Below are 17,541 nucleotides of genomic sequence, written 5' to 3' on the forward strand. Positions count from 1 at the left end.
AATGTAAGGTGTTCTGCTTGAGGTGAACATTCGAGAGCACGATGACACATTGCATACGTGCGCGAGCACCTACGGGGCTGACCTAATTCGAAAAGATGCAGGAGCGAGTTTGAGGCGAACGCGTGTCGTAATTCACAGTGGTTCCTGAGAAGTGGGATATTCTTGTCTGGAGGGCTTTTGCAACGGGACGCCAGTACTAATAAGAGGCTTGGCATCGGGCGTTGGCGGCTGCCTTTCTCCTACATGTCACACGGTGGCCGCGCCGCCCCCGCGTCACTCCTGTTTGTCTTTCGACCATCTTTTCAGACTGAATCGACAGCCTTAATCTACCATGGAGGTAGAATAAGGGGAGATGGCGCTACGGACTTACGCTGCACGTTGTTTTGAAGCCAGCGGGCGGGGCCTGCCGCCATCTTGGATCCCCCAAAACATTAGCAGACGAGTGTTTACAATTGCTTCTTGTTCGTTATTTCTGTCGTGTGCACGCGATATTCGTGTTATATAGAAAATGTTACATTGTTTGAGTGAACAACAAAGCATAAGGAACGCAACTTCAAAGGTTTTTCTGATCTTAAATGCGCATTCGATACAGTAATACGACACGAAAATATGACGCTTCTGGCCTCAGTACTGTAATTCCTTTTTGTTTATACACTTCGAATAACCGAGAAGAGAAGTATGTGCTATGAAAAGCGTGTTTTCGTAATTCATTTCTACTCACTTTCATTGTGTTTGTGTCGCTAATTGACAAAGCCAGAACTCCAAAAGCAATAATGATTGATAGTTCAGAGGCACTTATTTGTATTCGTTGTATTTTCAAGTCAAATGCAAAATTTAAATGTTCCAGTTTGCAAGAAACTTACCTCGTTTCCTTTGGTGCCCCATAGATGTATGCAGGGATGATATAAACAAGCCAGCTGTCATGTCAACAAAGTGAAAGATTCGTTAAATTACGAAGGAAAAGAACTGAATTTAAGATTGTCAGGCCCATTGTAGTTTACACATCTGCTTTGTTTTTAAATTGTACCTACCAAGTGACATTCAGTGTGGCAAATAACAACAATTTAAAGGGTAACACGACAACACAGTAATTAATGTAATGATCTAAGCCTGGTCTTAGATAGGGAACTTTGCTTTAACAAATATGTAGCCCTTTAAGTACTTATAATTTAACCACTGTAACAGGTGTTCTACACATTTTATTGAAGATTTAATTAACTAAATGTAGTTAAATTACTTTTATATTAAATTCTTGCATTTTAAAACATTAGTCCCCATTTCCAGGATATTTCTTGCCAGGACTTTTCGGTTACTTGGGAATAACCAAACAATGAAAACCAAGTGTATTGCTCACCTCCACAGAGCTGTTCGCGTTGGATTGATACGAAATCTAAAGTCAAATCACAGAAATAAGACCATACTGTAAAACTTTATAGTGCATCAGAATTTCAAGTATATATAAGAAAATAGCGCTTAAATAAGCCCACTTACGAATGAAATGTGATTTGTTTAAAGTTTAGACTACAATCAGAACGATTAGTACACCCGTAAGCGACGCAAGCCGGCATTTTTTATCAAAACACTTCACGACTACACGGAATCAAACCACCAGAAGCGAATGTTTTGGGGTAGCTAACATGGCGGATTTTCACTTGGGTCGGCTTCAAGTTTGTGACGTCATGACAAGTCCTCTAATTTTTCCTCCATGTAATTTACAGTACTCGTACCGTCGTTGTAAATCATAGATACACAAACGCAAGAGATGTTGGTCGGTAGCAAAGAGTACGCATAAATTGAATCTGTGGATACGTGGTAGATCTGTACTGGGATGTCAATGTATCATCACAGTCTAACATAACAATCGCGACACTGCGCCTCGCTTTTGTTACCCACTGCGCTAGCAGAGCGCCAAGAGACCAGCAAGCTTCACTTCTGAATGAGATATTCGACGAGTGCGAATAGTGTCGCTATTATTGATTTGTTTACTAAGGTCCTGAGAGGTATGAAACGATACATAACAGGACAGATTACTTACGATCCTTTCGTAACATATAGATATTTACTGAAGAATGTCTTTCCTTCTAAGAACAAAAAGTTGCTAGAACACACCATAAGACCCAACATTTTCCGAAAGAGCGCCGTATACCTACCCAACAATGCAAAGTTTTGTTCGCTACACTGCCAGTCAAATTAGTGATTGTGGAACGTAGGAAGCTTCTATGGAAAATAATACTTACACTATTTAAGTACCAAATAAGCTGCCATACCTGTGGCGGAAGGGAAATCCACACGACGTAATAAAACGTGGAAAGGAATAAACTCGTTTCCCAACAGTGAAGAAAACAATTCCATAATCGTTGCTACGTCTGAGCCACAAACAGTAGGAATCTTCAACACATTCGCCTTTTAAGTACAAGTAATCACATTTTTACAAAAAAAAATAAATAAATAAATAAATAAATAAAAATAAAATAAAATAAAAATAAAATAAAAAAATATTCGAATATTTGAAAGTCGAGTGCAGTGGAAGAATGGACGAATCATTAGATTACATACAAACGTTCTTACGTGTCAAGGAAAGTGCCTGTCTTAATAAGAACAAAGAACGACAGAAATACACGCTTCTCATGCATAAAATATGTGTTCGTATTCTCGTGCTTTCAGAGGAGTAAGCTGCAGTTAGGTACATATTAAAAAATATTCCTTCATGAATAAGTTGTAGCTTAGTCAATGAAACAGTGAGATTCGACGTTTTCCACATTTATTTTATGATAATTCATGTCTCTTGGTAATTTACTAATGCACGGAACCCAAAAAGACACTCATGTTCAGAAGAAACAGAGCACCTTGAACGACTAGAGATAGGACGTTCACATTCACAAGACATGTACGTCAGTATGTTCTGCAGAAACGATTAGCATTTGAACCATATTGGCCCTCGGGATCAAGGTCAACATCGATATCGCGGCGCAACACCACCTACCGGTAAAATGTGCCTGCTGCTTTCATTGTTGCTATAAAACGAAGGTAATTGATGAGTGTGACTTGATCAGACGTTCAGGATGCCTCGCACACGTATGCGCGAATAGTACCGTCAGATCAGTGGGTTTGAAAGAGGGAGCATTATTGGCATGAGAGACTGTGATGCATCCATCCAGGAAATCGCTGCTCGTGTGGGACGAAATGTTTCGGCAATGCAAGGGGTGTGTGCAGGATGGTTCACGGAAGGCCGTAAAACACGACGAGATGGCCAGGTCGCACCTCCCGAGAAGATCGACACCTCATCCGAATTGCGTAGCAGGACAGGTCTGCATCCTCGGCTCTGGTGCCACAGTGAAACACACCGTACACTATCGCCGTGGGTTACGTGCGCGCCGTGCATTTCTACGCCTACGTTTGACGAATGTGCAGAAATATTCTAGACAACAACGGTGTATGGGACGACGTCACTCAAAAAGAGAATGGCATCAGATAGTGTTTTCAGACAAAACAAGGTTCCGTTTGTTTGAAAATGATTACCAAACGTTGGTTCGCCGCAGTCAGAGGGAGGGGCATTACAGTTCGCACATGACATTCAGCGCCAACTCAAGGCCTAATGGTGTGGGATGCTACTGGGTACAACCACAAATCACAGTTGGTGTGTGTCCAGGTCACTGTGAGCAGTGTGACCTAAGTGAATGACATCCTGTGACCCCCAGCCATACCCTTTCTGCACATCACCCCAGACGATATTTTTTCAGCAAGACAATGCACGACCACATATTGCTGCCCAAACACGTGCCTCTTTGGTGTCAGAGGATGTCAGCCTTTTGTCCCGGTTCGCCAGATCATCAGACTTGTCGTCAATCGAAAATGCGTGGGATATGATGAAACGACGGGTGCAGCGCTGTGCTAACCACCACTGATGAACTTTGAAATCAGGTGAATGCAGCATGGATGGCTAAATCACAGGACACCATTAGCGCCTTATACGCCTCGTTGCCACCACGCATGAAACTAACAATTATTTCGTTAAACGAGTAGAAACATTATTTAAAAACATTATCCTTACGATGCGTGTGAATGTATGGTTTCTCACCGCTTGGAGCGCTGGTGTCGTTCGAGGTGTCAAGAGGTAACAAATTTCGCAGCACAGTGTGTACCGGCTGTAATGTGTTAGACTGTGGTATCATTCATTGTAGCGACGTCCTTGCGAGTTTACAGAAGAAAGCGCCGGATTCCTTGATTTGAAACCCTATCTCTGTCAATCAAATTCTTTGCCAGACGAGTTTCAACTGCTTCTTTCACCGCTGAGTGCCGAAAAAACAAAGTCGACGCTAGAATCTCGACATTTTGATACCGCGTAGAGCGACCAGTGTTGATTAAGTGTTCTGCCACAGCCGATTTAATGGGCTGTAATAGCCAGATGTATCTATGGGGCTCCATGTATCTTTCAGGGCTTGTACGAGTCGTCTACCCGATGTACGAAAGGCCACATTCCCGTGGGATCTTCTAAACCTCGGCTTTGTGGAGAATAAAGTCTGACGGAGCCAAAAAGTGCTGCTGTCTTCAGTGGAGGGTGGAAAATGACAGTCTCTGTGTCTGGTGAAGGTGCGATCTATTTTTAACGATAGGTTTCCCACTTACGGCAAGAAAATCATGGATTTAGATCTCTATCCCTTCTTCCTCGTTCTTTATGTCCACGACTTGTACATCTGTTATGGAAAACACTCATTTGCTTCGAAAACTCTCTTTGCGTGTAGAAGCTCATCCTGTAGACTGTTCACGTCAGCTGTATTAAGTACTCTGTGAACCAAAGTTTTGAAGACACTCATCATCTGGGAAGGATGGTGATAGTTATTTGCATGTCAATATAAGACTCTATGACACGGCTTCGGATACACAGCGTTTACTAAGGTGCCATCATCTTTGCAACGAACCGAAACATCCAAAAAATGAAGGCATCCCTCTTTTCAATTTCCATTTTAAAATGAATTTTTTTGTGAATGAAATTTAAATGATATAATTTTTTTGTCTTTTCGTAATTTTTTGTAAAGCACAATTTTTGTAAAATATTGTGGCCACACTATAAGCGCATCGTCAGAAATTTCCAAAATACTATCCGTTCCAAACAAATTACAGTGCCTTTTCTTCAAAGTCCTCCATAAACTAATTGACCACTGAAAGCAAAAAGGAACTAACTGCCGTGACACCATCACTCTGTTCAAAATATTCGTCATCAGCACTGTTTAAGAAATTGTTCGGCCGCTTTCCACGGAATCAGCAGATGAAATGAGACATGAAACTTGCCCTTGTGTTATGAGAGGCCCGCGAAAGAGTAATACGTCTATGGCAGAGGGGGCTGCAATAAATAACTTCGTCAGGGGGCCTAGACGGTGGTTCTTCCAGCTGTTAAAGGTAATGGTACTGTTTAAAGGTCTAGTGACGACTATCTTGATAAAATATATAGTTTATTAAGCTATAACTGCGAAAACATCAAGACGAGCATGTAGCATATACAAGATGATTCACCTGGCACTACCTATTTATTTTCATTAACCTGAAACACTATGAAAAAGCACACGCGAAATTTTCATAATCTCTCGCTTGTTCTGCGTTAACTAATCGTCCTACAGAAAATGTAGACAGAACATTTTTGTAGGGAATTTAATGTAGTTAAATTCTGTACTGAGACACGCTTTCGCTAAAGACCATAGTTTTAGAATAATTCACGAAAAATGCATAATAGTGACCTTCAAACTAGTTTTTCAAGGAAGCAAATAAGCCGATACGTACGTCCAGCTGAATCACGCTGCATTTTTAATTTATCTTTTAGAAACGTCTGAAGAATCTTGAATACTGCGTTCTGTGATCAGCCAAGGACTTTTTCAAGTCATGTCACTCACCTCCTATGGGATCCTCCTCGTCCACTTTGATCATTCTGGTTGTGCTTTCTTCTGTTTCCTGGAACAAAATCGTTAATTTTTAATATTTTATTATAATTTATACAGAAAAAAACTGAAAATAACAAAACGTGCTTTAGGTTAAGACCATAGAGATAATACAAAGAAATCATTATGAGAGATATTTCTCTATTAAATTTACTGGTTAGATACAGAGATTCGTCAAATGCCACGTTTTCTGGGTTTTAGGAAAGTGTCCCTAAAGAAAGTGTAGCGGTCAGTTTTAATGCTGTATTATAAGTTTTCACAAAACTGCGTGAATCTGGGTCGTAGACTTTCGGGATCCTGACAAATCAAATTTACGGTTTTTCATAGTTTTCTTAAATCGCTTAGGGAAATGACGGGACGGTTCCTTTGAAAAACTCATGGTCGATACCCTTCCCCATCCTCGTTCATTACGAACTTCAGCTCCGTTTATGATGACTTCGTCGGCAACAGGATGTTAATCCCAAATACGATGAATCTTTCTCCTCGTTTCGTTTCGTTGTAAGCGCTCTTCTAGCAACCGGAGGTCGCCCCAAGGGACTGCCTTCTTTTGCGTTGATGCTACAAGAAAAGTACACTACTGGCCATGAAAATTGCTACACCAAGAAGAAATGCAGATGATAAACGGGTATTCATTGGACAAATATATTATACTAGAACTGACATGTGATTACATCTTCACGCAATTTGGTGCATCGATCGTGAGAAATCAGTACCCAAAATAACCACCTCTGGCAGTAATAACGGCCTTTATACGCCTGGGCATTGAGTCAAACAGAGCTTGGATGGCGTGTACAGGTACAGCTGCCCGTGCAGGTTCAACGCGATACCACAGTTCATCAAGAGTAGTGACTGGCGTATTGTGACGAGCCAGTTGCTCGGCCACCAATGTCCAGACGTTTTCAATCGGTGAGAGATCTGGATAATGTGCTGGCCAGAGCAGCAGTCGAACATTTTCTGTGTCCAGGAAGGCCCGTACAGGAACTGCAACATGCGGTAGTGCATTATCCTGCAGAAATGTAGGGTTTCGCAGGGATCGAATGAAGGGTAGAGCCACGGGTCGTAACACATCTGAAATTTAACGTCCACTGTTCAAAGTGCAGTCAATGCGAACAAGAGGGACCGAGACGTGTAACCAGTGGCACCCCATACCATCACGCCGGGTGATACGCCAGTATAGCAATGACGAATACACGCTTCCAATGTGCGTTCACGCGATGTCGCTTAACACGGATGCGACCATCATAATGCTGTAAACGGAACCTGGATTCATCCAAAACAACACGGCGTTCCGTATTACCCTCCTGGAGCCAGCGATTCCATATTCTGCGAACAGTCATTGGATCTCGACCAACGCGAGCAGCAATGTCGCGATACGATAAACCGCAATCGCGATAGGCTACAATCCGACCTTTATCAAAGTCGGAAACGTGATGGTACGCATTTCTCCTCCTTACACGAGGCATCACAACAACGTTTCACCAGGCAACGCCGGTCAACTGCTGTTTGTGTATGAGAAATCGGTTGGAAAGTTTCCTCATGTCAGCACATTGTAGGTATCGTCACCGGCGCCAAACTTGTGTGAATACTCTGTAAATCTAATCATTTGCATATCACAGCATCGTCTTCCAGTCGGTCAAATTTCGCACGTCATCTTCGTGGTGTAGCAATTTTAATGGCCAATAGTGTAGCTTCTGCATTTAACCAGGGAGCCAGGCAGCTCTGAAATCTCTATCAACCTCTGGAACGAGATGAAAGACCGTTGCGGAATGTCATGAAGCACTTGGGAGAAAGGGGGAAAGCAACAGGGCAAATCTGCACTGGGTCCGTGGTCACTCAGGAATTAATGTTAAAGAACACACTTTGGACATCGTCGCGCCTACTTGCATCGGCATCCCACTTTACGTCTAACCATCAAGGGGTGCCTACATATCAGGGTGTATATTCACCAGGAAAACCTACATCGTCTGTGTTGTCAAAACACAGACTTATCGGCGGCCACAATACAACACACCACCAGGTCTCCACCAACGGCTGCCAGGGACCACTAACAGTTCGCAGAAACTGCAAAACAGCTTCACCAGAGGTCCAGTTAACCTAGGAACTACTTTTCTATGGAAGGCACGTGATCGCAAATAGTTTCGGCAGATGCATCCGCCAACGGGCTTTATAAGGCGGCAAAATATCAATGTAGACCTGTGCTGTGACAGGCCACACAAACAAAGGGGTGAAAGCCCCATCCATGAAAAACTATCTCATCGGAAACAGTGGACCTAGGGATGTTTAGGAGTGTGGAAATGTCGCGTACTGACGTATGACTTAAGTGAAACCCAATCACCTGACCATGTCCGAAGTCCTTGAGTCCTTGGGACGTACTTACGGTTTTCGATAGATAGTTTCAGGCGACGAAACTTAAACTGCCGTATGCATACAAACTTGTGAATAAACAGAGTTAAGAAAAACAAGAAACACTCTAAAATACATTACTCACAAATAAGTGAACTGCTTTATTATAATCAACTAAGGAAAATAAAACGCACTACTGAGTTCGTACAAACTATGCAGGGACTTTAAATATTAGGTTGGTGCATAAGTTCGTTGCGTTTTTGTTTTACATGCTTGTATATCGATTGCTAAGGGTTTATTAATCGATATTTATTTTTTACTTGTAGTTCACTGTTGGTATTTGAGTTTACATGCTGTCATTTTGTCATTTGGAGGGAGTGAGAGGAGCTGTGGACGCTAGAGGATGGAGTGCCTAATAGAGAAATCGGAACGTTTCTGACTTATTCTTCTGTTTGAGTTCATAAGAGGGATGACAGCAGCAGAGGCGGCCGGAAACAGTTGCGCCGTGTATGGAGATAATGCTATTGGACAGAGCACGACAAGAAATTGGTTATCTCGTTTAAGGAGGATGTTTTTGACATTAGTGACTCTACATTCAGGAAGACCTTCGGAGTTTATTGAAGATCATTTAAACGCATTGATCCACCACGTCAGTGTACTCGGAAGTGGCAAATGTGATGAAGTGTGATCATTCCATCACCTTGCGACATTTGCATGCAATAGGCAAGGTTCAAAAATCGGGTGTATGAATACTCTAAGCCAAAATCACAAAAATCAGCGGGTGGCCATTTGTGCATCTCTACTTGCTTGTCATCAATTGTCTCGTGAACAAACCCGACCATTCCAATGCTGTATCGTTACTGGTGGCATCATGCTAACATAAGGAAAAGAAAGGAATGGTTGAGCACAAACAAAGCAGCAACTCCCCATACACAAACCTGCTCGCGTCCACAAAAGATAATGTTACGAATCTGGTGGAACAGCGACGCTGTGGTGCACTAGAAATTGCTTCCCGGAGGTGTAACCATCACTGCTGACGTTTATTGTCAACAACTGAGCCGTCTGGCAGACGCAGTCCAAAGCCAACGACCAGGGAGACTGCATGAAGTGATGTCACTCCACGATAACACCCGCCTGCGTTCTGCTAGACTGACAAAAAACAGTATACAGGAGTTGTGTTGGGAAGTCATCCCGCACACACCTTATTCAGCTGATCTTGCACCCTCAGACTATCAACCGCTCTCTATCGAACAACCTTCAAGAAACTTTCTTTCCGGATGAAAATGCGCTCCGAACATGGCTTGGCGAGTTCTTGGTCTCAAAACGATGTGATTTCTGCAGTCGCGGGATCTAAAAGTTACCCCAGCGTCGGCAGACTATTGTAAATTGTGATGGAGGATATATTATTGATGATCGAACTCTTTGTTATGTGTGTCTATTGTGTTTATTTAACTTACGCAAAAACACCAAATCATTATCGACTAAAAGAAGTGTACAGTTGAGAGGTGGCATGAGCCCCCTCTCATATTTCTATCTTACTCTGAGTAATTCGATTTTCCTCTCTAATTGCATGCGGTGAAAAGTTGCTATTCCTTCACACGCGGACTTGCCACCCAGCGTCTCTCGTCGCCCGGGTGGTCTGGTGACAGGCGAGTTCTGCTGATCTTGAAAGGGCTAAGCCGACGGGTGTGAGGGAGTCGAGTGGATGCTTTCCAGACGCCGACATTGTCATAAGAGCGGAGGCGACACGCCTACAGGGGTCTGACAGAGCGGCTGGGCTAGAGATTCCGTTACTTCGCAGAAACTTAGTGAAAACACTTTCTGGCGGCCTACCAGCGAGGCGTGGGAATGACTTGTGTTTCCAGGCAATCTTGGCGGGAAAATTCCCGCGTTTTCTGCAAAATCATAACTGTGATTGGCTTGCTCAGGGGATAGCTCCGTGACGTAGCAAAATCGGCGCAGAAATTGGCGCCAAGTATCTCCATTGGTGGAATAGTTGTGTGTCGGTAATAGAGTGGAATTTCCCGCCGGTTTTCGAGTTGCTGATTGGAACGTTTAACCACGGCCACTGTCGTGGGGGTGGGAATGTTCCGTGTTCGGGTTGTACGGGTGCTTTTGAGAGAGTCGGCTCTCAGCTTTCGGTCGGAGTAGGTTACAAGACTGAGCTCTCACTGCTCTGGACAGCCTTCCTTCCGTTGGCTGTCTAATATACTTTCATTTAATTGTAACTGTTTGACGAAGTTGCTGAAGTTTCGACTTCAACGTAACTTTCTGAGTACAGTTGGCAATTGAGCATTCTGCGTACAAGCGGCCTATGTTGTCCGTCTTGAGCAGTTTTGGCTAAAGTTGACTGTACCGGAGTTACTGTGTGACTTCTCTTGTTAAAATCACTCACTGTACCGTCAGTGATTGTGTAGCGAACCTTCTTCATCTCCCTCAGAGGCATATTTGTGTTGCTAGGAAGTCTTTAGTCTGGAACAACCAGACCAGGAGAATTTGTTTCAGGCTATACTCACGACATTATCATCACCATGACGGGACGTCGAAGCAACCAGTCATCGCCTCCGGTATGCCAGATCGTGTCCTTGCAGTTAAGAAGACAGCTTGGTAATGTACGTCTGCAGCACCGGCAAATCAGGGAATTTTGCTAGGTGATAATCAGAGCTCAGCAGAGCGCGCCTGTTCGTCTTTTCTAACTTTGTTCTGTCTTGGGTGTTCATTGTCAGAGTTATCACTACTGTAACAGCAATTAATGTTGGGTTGTCTGGGTGTTTCTCTTAAGATTTGAGTTGCAGGGAATTGGCTCCACATACCACTTGGTCATAAATTTCACAATCTAGTTTATGGACAGGGAATGGCCTTGCCGCAGTGGATACACCGGTTCCCGTGAGATCACCGAAGTTAAGCGCTGTCGGGTGTGGCCGGCACTTAGATGGGTGACCATCCAGCCGCCATGCGCTGTTGCCATTTTTCGGGGTGCACTCAGCCTCGTGATGCCAATTGAGGAGCTACTCGACCGAATAGTAGCGGCACCGGTCAAAGAAAACCATCATAACGACCGGGAGAGCGGTGTGCTGACCACACGGCCCTCCTATGCGCCTCCTCAACTGAGGATGACACGGCGGTCGGATGGTCCCGATGGGCCACTTATGGCCTGAAGACGGAGTGCTTTAGTTTATGGACAACTTCACCTTCACAGCATTTATTTGAGTATCCAATTTGATGTATTGTAAATGTTTCATGTGTTTTGTTTATTATTTTGAGTTTAGTCATAATAAATCAAATTGTTATTTTGGACAGAACTTTCATTCTGTTAATTGGTAGAGCAAGCCTTTCATTTCTCACTGTGTTAATGAAACTTTCCTTTATCTAATTAATTTCTATCCAATTAAATTATTTCAGGTGTCAAACTCTTTTCTACTCCACTTCCAGGGTCGATTACAGTCAGTTCGCGTTTCTTCTTAATCCGTGTGCAACAGCAAAAGTCGGAGTTAGGAAAGGGGGGGATTAGAGCATCATTTCCATATGAAGATTCGAGAAGAATTTAGTGTTAAATACACTGCTAGCCCCAGCACCTCCCACAGTGATACATGAATGAACGAAAGGAGTGGGTCAAAACTGTGATAAATTTTTAACAATCGATGAAGAAATGTGCTTCATGAAACTTGTCCCAAACAGATGATCCGAAGGGTCAAGTGAAGAAAGAAATCGTGCGAGACAAACGAGTTACCCTAGACGAGTTACAGTTTTGTTTCATAAATATTTATCTTCCCTTGCTTGACAAAATTGCAGATTCAGTACCAACAACAACCTAAGTAGAAAGGTTATACACAATATAAAACATCCAGATACAGATCTTTGTTGCTTCTGGCATTTACAAAATTACTTAATTTCAGAATTTGATTTAAAGAACATTTAGTCAGCTACGCACTGGATAAATGTAACTAATCATCAGCTGCAACACACATTAGGGACACACACCACCATTTGAAAATCTAAGATAATCTCGATATTTCGCACAAAACCGGCAAACCAAATGAATCATAAAAAATATGGGGATAATATTCAAGAACTCAGAATTTCCCAATACTCTTAAGCCAAGTCTAATGCAGTAGATTTAACAGGTGCCAAAGTGAAACAAACGACTCCCAGACTGTCAGTATCGCGAATATCGATGTTGGGTTGGGTTGTTTTGGGGAAGGAGACCAGACAGAGAGGTCATCGGTCTCATCGGATTAGGGAAGGACGGGGAAGGAAGTCGGCCGTGCCCTTTCAAAGGAACCATCCCGGCATTTTCCTGGAGCGATTTAGGGAAATCACGGAAAACCTAAATCAGGATGGCCGGACGCGGGATTGAACCGTCGTCCTCCCGAATGCGAGTCCAGTGTTTAACCACTGCGCCACCTCGCTGGTGCGAATATCGATGTAAAATGAGTTAGTCGATATCTATGAACACGCTGCAAGGCTGCCATATTGCATTAAGTGTATATTGTTTACATGTACGTAGAAAAAATTTGAGCAGTGAATTACGTCAAATAACAAATGGTTCAAATGGCTCTGAGCACTATGGGACTTAACATCTGTGGTCATCAGTCCCCTAGAACTTAGAACTACTTAAACCTAACTAACCTAAGGACATCACACACATCCATGCCCGAGGCAGGATTCGAACCTGTGACCGTAGCTCTGGCTCTGAGCACTATGGGACTCAACTGCTGAGGTCATTAGTCCCCTAGAACTTAGAACTAGTTAAACCTAACTAACCTAAGGACATCACAAACATCCATGCCCGAGGCAGGATTCGAACCTGCGACCGTAGCGGTCTTGCGGTTCCAGACTACAGCGCCTTTAACCGCACGGCCACTTCGGCCGGCAATGTGACCGTAGCAGTCGCGCGGTTCCGGACTGAGCGCCTGAACCGCTAGACCACCGCGGCCGGCGTCAAATAACAGCGCAAAAACAAATAGTGAAATAGTGTAATATCGCACAACAGATCCGACAATGTACCAATGACACAAACGAAGCTTTTTGGCACCAAAATCGAAAGAGAACAACCGCCAAATAAATAAGTGGATAACACGATTTTCACACCATAACAACTGATGGAAAACTATCTGTCCCGGCCGGAGTGGCCGAGCGGTTCTAGGCGCTACAGTCTGGAACCGCGCGACCGCTACGGTCGCAGGTTCGAATCATGCCTCGGGCATGGATGTGTGTGATGTCCTTAGGTTAGTTAGGTTTAAGTAGTTCTAAGTTCTAGGGGACTGATGACCTCAGAAGTTGAGTCCCATAGTGCTCAGAGCCATTTGAACCATTTTGATGACCTCAGAAGTTAAGTCTCATAGTGCTCAGAGCCATTTGAACCATTTTTGAAAACTATCTGCATCCTACAGAGGCTATAGTGTCAGTCATAATAAACAAGTAGACACAGCTCTACACCAGCTGAAGATACCACTGAACATCAATTTCTGGCCAACCACTGCTCCCCCCCCCCCACCCCTTTCTCTCCAAATGCCCCAACAGCCACACCAGCAGCGAATAATGAACAAAAATTCCAACGTTAATTTAGTTTAGGACATTTCATTTTTAAGTAACAATTTCCTGTATGTATAAATGCCTGAGGATGAGCAGAATATGCCTGAAAAACGTTGCAGTTACGTTAAGTTAAACATAAAAGAAATAAAATCGACTGGTAGCAGAAAATACAAAAAAAGCAATTAACCGGATTCTTACTGGATCAGTTTGGATGGGAAATTCTCTATTGCCCACCTAACACTCCAGACCTCTCTTAGCGAATTTCATCTTTTCACGAAGATGTAAGAGCAACTGGGAGGGAAACAACATGAAAGTAGTGCAGGAGGTGGAGAACGCAGTGAATAATTGGTTTGATGAACCGGTGGCAGGTGACTATTACAAGGGAATTCTAAGGCTCGTGTACAGATGTGACAAAAGCTTAAATAATAGAGATGATTACGTAGAAAAATAAAGTGAACTTCAGTTTTGTACGAGGGACAGTAATAATGCTTTAATTACCGCCTCGAAAAAACAAAGTTACGTAACTAATTTTTTGTTTATTGCATGACTGCAGACCTGATACACAATGAAATATTCGCACCACAGTACCGTAGCATATCACTGGAGTAGCCAAAACATAATTGTGCAGTTTATTGATAAAATGGGAGTATCTCGTGGTTTCTGCACTTAACGGGAAACAACGCTACAGCAATCAATGCTGGGTTGGCACAAACGTGCGGCAACAATTCGTCATCATGGATCAGTTTTCAACATCTTGAACGACTGCTCACACTCATTCAAAAATCCGATTGAACTGAAGAAACATCGGAAGCTTTCCAGATGACTTCTTTAGCCACCTAATCATCATGGATGAATGCTTGGTGTACCACTCTGATTCCGAAACAAAGACTCAAAACGGGCTGTGTGAACATGTGGATTCAGCAATGCCGAAAAAAGCGGAATAATTAACCATTACCATGTAAGGTGATGCTGAGAGTATTTTGGAATTGCTGTGGTGTGATGCTAACAGATCATGCCCATAAAAGGAAAACCGTCTCAGTGTAGCGTACTACCGAAATCTCCTGGCCGGCCGCGGTGGTCGTGCGGTTCTAGGCGCTGCAGTCCGGAACCGCGGGACTGCTACGGTCGCAGGTTCGAATCCTGCCTCAGGCATGGATGTATGTGATGTCCTTAGGTTGGTTAGGTTTAAGTAGTTCTAAGTTCTAGGGGACTGATGACCTAAGATGTTAAGTCCCATAGTGCTCAGAGCCATTTTTTTAAAATCTCCTGACGAGATTACAGTCGGCTGCAGACGAAGCGTCGGATGGGACTTTTTTGCTCCACGACAGTATCTCGCGTCATTCTGCACATAACACAGTTGCACATGCTGATTCTTTGAGCTACTAAATTTTTCTCTCCCTTCCCCCACCCTCCCCACCCCCCCCCACCCCAAAAAAAAAAAACCTTTATTCTGCTGATATGGAACCCAGAGACTTCTTCCTCTTTCCTCTGATGACTGAACCATTGCGTGGTAAGCATTTCTAGAATGATGACGACATTGTTTCCGAGGTGGGACGTCTCCTGAATATCCTAAACGAAAGTTCGGCAAGCAAGGTCTCCGCCGATCATTGGGAAATCTGTCGATTGTAGGGTGTATATGTAGAGAAATACTGGTAACATCAACAAGTCTCATGGTCGCAGATTGATGTTTTCGAGGTGATAACTCAAACCTTATGACTCTTTCGGAATTTGCGTCCCACGTTTTATTTCATGTACAACAATGATCATATGTAAAGGTTTTTTAAATTACCGCTACTAATCACAAACTTTGTTAACTGTTGTATTATTTATTTATTTTGCTACATGTTTCGAGGGAATACCTCATCCCCAGGCTAAATGGCCTTACAAAAACAATTTCACGATAAGATTATACTGATGTTACATAGTCTCTTCATAAATGCTGTGGTTATCCTGTGGAAGAAGAGGACACTTAGAAAGAGGCGATTTCACTTTGGAAGCTGGACTGATGTTTGTTCCAAAGTGACATCGCCTCTTACTAAGTTTCCTCTTCGGCATAACGCGAGGTAAACATGGTTCAGAGGGGCTCCGCTGAAGATGACCAGTGTGAATGTGGGAAAACACAGTCGACTGAACATTTGCTCATGTCCCCCCCCCCCCTCCCCACAAAAAAAAATGTTTCAAATGGCTCTGAGCACTATGGGACTTAACTTTTGAGGTCATCAGTCCTCTAGAACTTAGAACTACTTAAACCTAACTAACCTAAGGACATCACACACATCCATGCCCGAGGCAGGAGTCGAACCTGCGACCGTGGCGGTCGCACTGTAGCGCCTAGAACTGTTCGGCCACTACGGCCGGCCATGACCCCCACGGATTGAGTTTCTTTGTACAGCTGATGATGTCTTTTTGTGCAATGATAAGGCCGTTAAAGCTGCGCAGTTTTAGAGGGAGAGAGTTTTCTGTTCTCGATCGGACACGGTAAGAAAGCCGGCCCGTATGGCCGAGCGGTTCTAGGCGCTTCAGTCCGGAACCGCGCGGCTGCTACTGTCGCAGGTTCGAATCCTGCCTCGGGCACGGATGTCTGTGATGTCCGTAGGTTAGTTAGGTTTAAGTAGTTCTAAGTCTAGGGGACTAATGACCGCGGATATTAAGTCCCATAGTGCTCAGAGCTATTTGAATCATTTTTTGATCGGAAAGTAAAGTAAGTATAGAGTTTCAGATCTGAAGACTAACTCTGAAAAACTGTGTCTGCAAATTTTTTGTTTTCTTGAAATAACTTTACCTGTGGAACGAAATATTACTTGCTTTCTCATGTCTCATGTCAGTATAATCAAATGCTGCACAAGATTTCACAATTGTCATGATAGAAAATTGACTGAAAACGCTACACTTAAGATTAAGATAAACCGGACAGTATCTGAGAATGGGTGGCGCCATTAGTCAGCTAATCGAGATGTTAGGTTCATATAATTACGTCACGCGCAATTTATATCACCTCTTGTCTCAGAATGCCAATCCATTCTTCCGTGATCGTGCTTGTAACCTCATTCTCAAGCGTCCGCTCAACGGGGGAACTGTTCAGACTTTGATAAAGCCATGCGCATTTAGTATCGCAATTTCGGAGACAGATACCTGCGCAAAGCTGAAGCCCAGGTCGACCTCGCTCTCCTGAAGACAAAGTGTATAACATTCAACAAGGTTTCAATCGGAGACAACGGTAGTCTACTCGCCGCGCAAGCAAATAACCTGCAGTTCCTCACAAAGGTATCTGGTATCGTATAACCTACAAACGATTCCGACGAAAAGCAGTTATAGCTCTTCTCTTAAAGGATATGAAAGGTGGTACAGACGTTACCTTTCAATGCAGAATCTGTTAATATGAGCAATAAAGTTAACTGGCATAGCACACACTTACGGTTGTACCAGAACCGTCAGAAAATCGTTCAAATACACTGCCTGACAAAAAATTAAGCATTCGGGAGGGGAGGTGGAATCAAATTGAAATTTCACGAATTCAGACAGTGTGTGACGTTATTGCAGTGATTACAATTCGAGTCAAGTTTACAAAGTATTTAATTGTATGAATCATTTGAAAGCAAAACTTCAATCACGAAAATCTGAAATCCTAATTTCTCAAATCCAGGAATTTCTCGAATTTCTTGCGAGGATTGCATCAAATTCCACATCGGACAAACAGGTAGAATTCTCAGAATGAGGTTCTAGGATCGCCACC

The 17,541-nt window shown here is 43.3% G+C and overlaps 1 protein-coding gene across 1 annotated transcript in view; it reads right to left on the minus strand.

Moving 5' to 3' along the window:
- LOC126199649 (myosin light chain kinase, smooth muscle-like) overlaps nucleotides 1–17,541 on the minus strand; it is a 380,890-nt gene that overhangs the window by 210,133 nt on the left and 153,216 nt on the right. The window contains exon 2 of the mRNA XM_049936576.1: nucleotides 5,886–5,943. Coding sequence (XP_049792533.1) covers nucleotides 5,886–5,919 — 34 coding nt within the window. The 5' untranslated portion in view covers nucleotides 5,920–5,943. The remainder of the gene's footprint in view (nucleotides 1–5,885; nucleotides 5,944–17,541) is intronic.

The sequence above is a fragment of the Schistocerca nitens genome, chromosome 8 (assembly GCF_023898315.1).
Source record: "Schistocerca nitens isolate TAMUIC-IGC-003100 chromosome 8, iqSchNite1.1, whole genome shotgun sequence".
Taxonomy (NCBI): Eukaryota; Metazoa; Arthropoda; class Insecta; order Orthoptera; family Acrididae; genus Schistocerca; species Schistocerca nitens.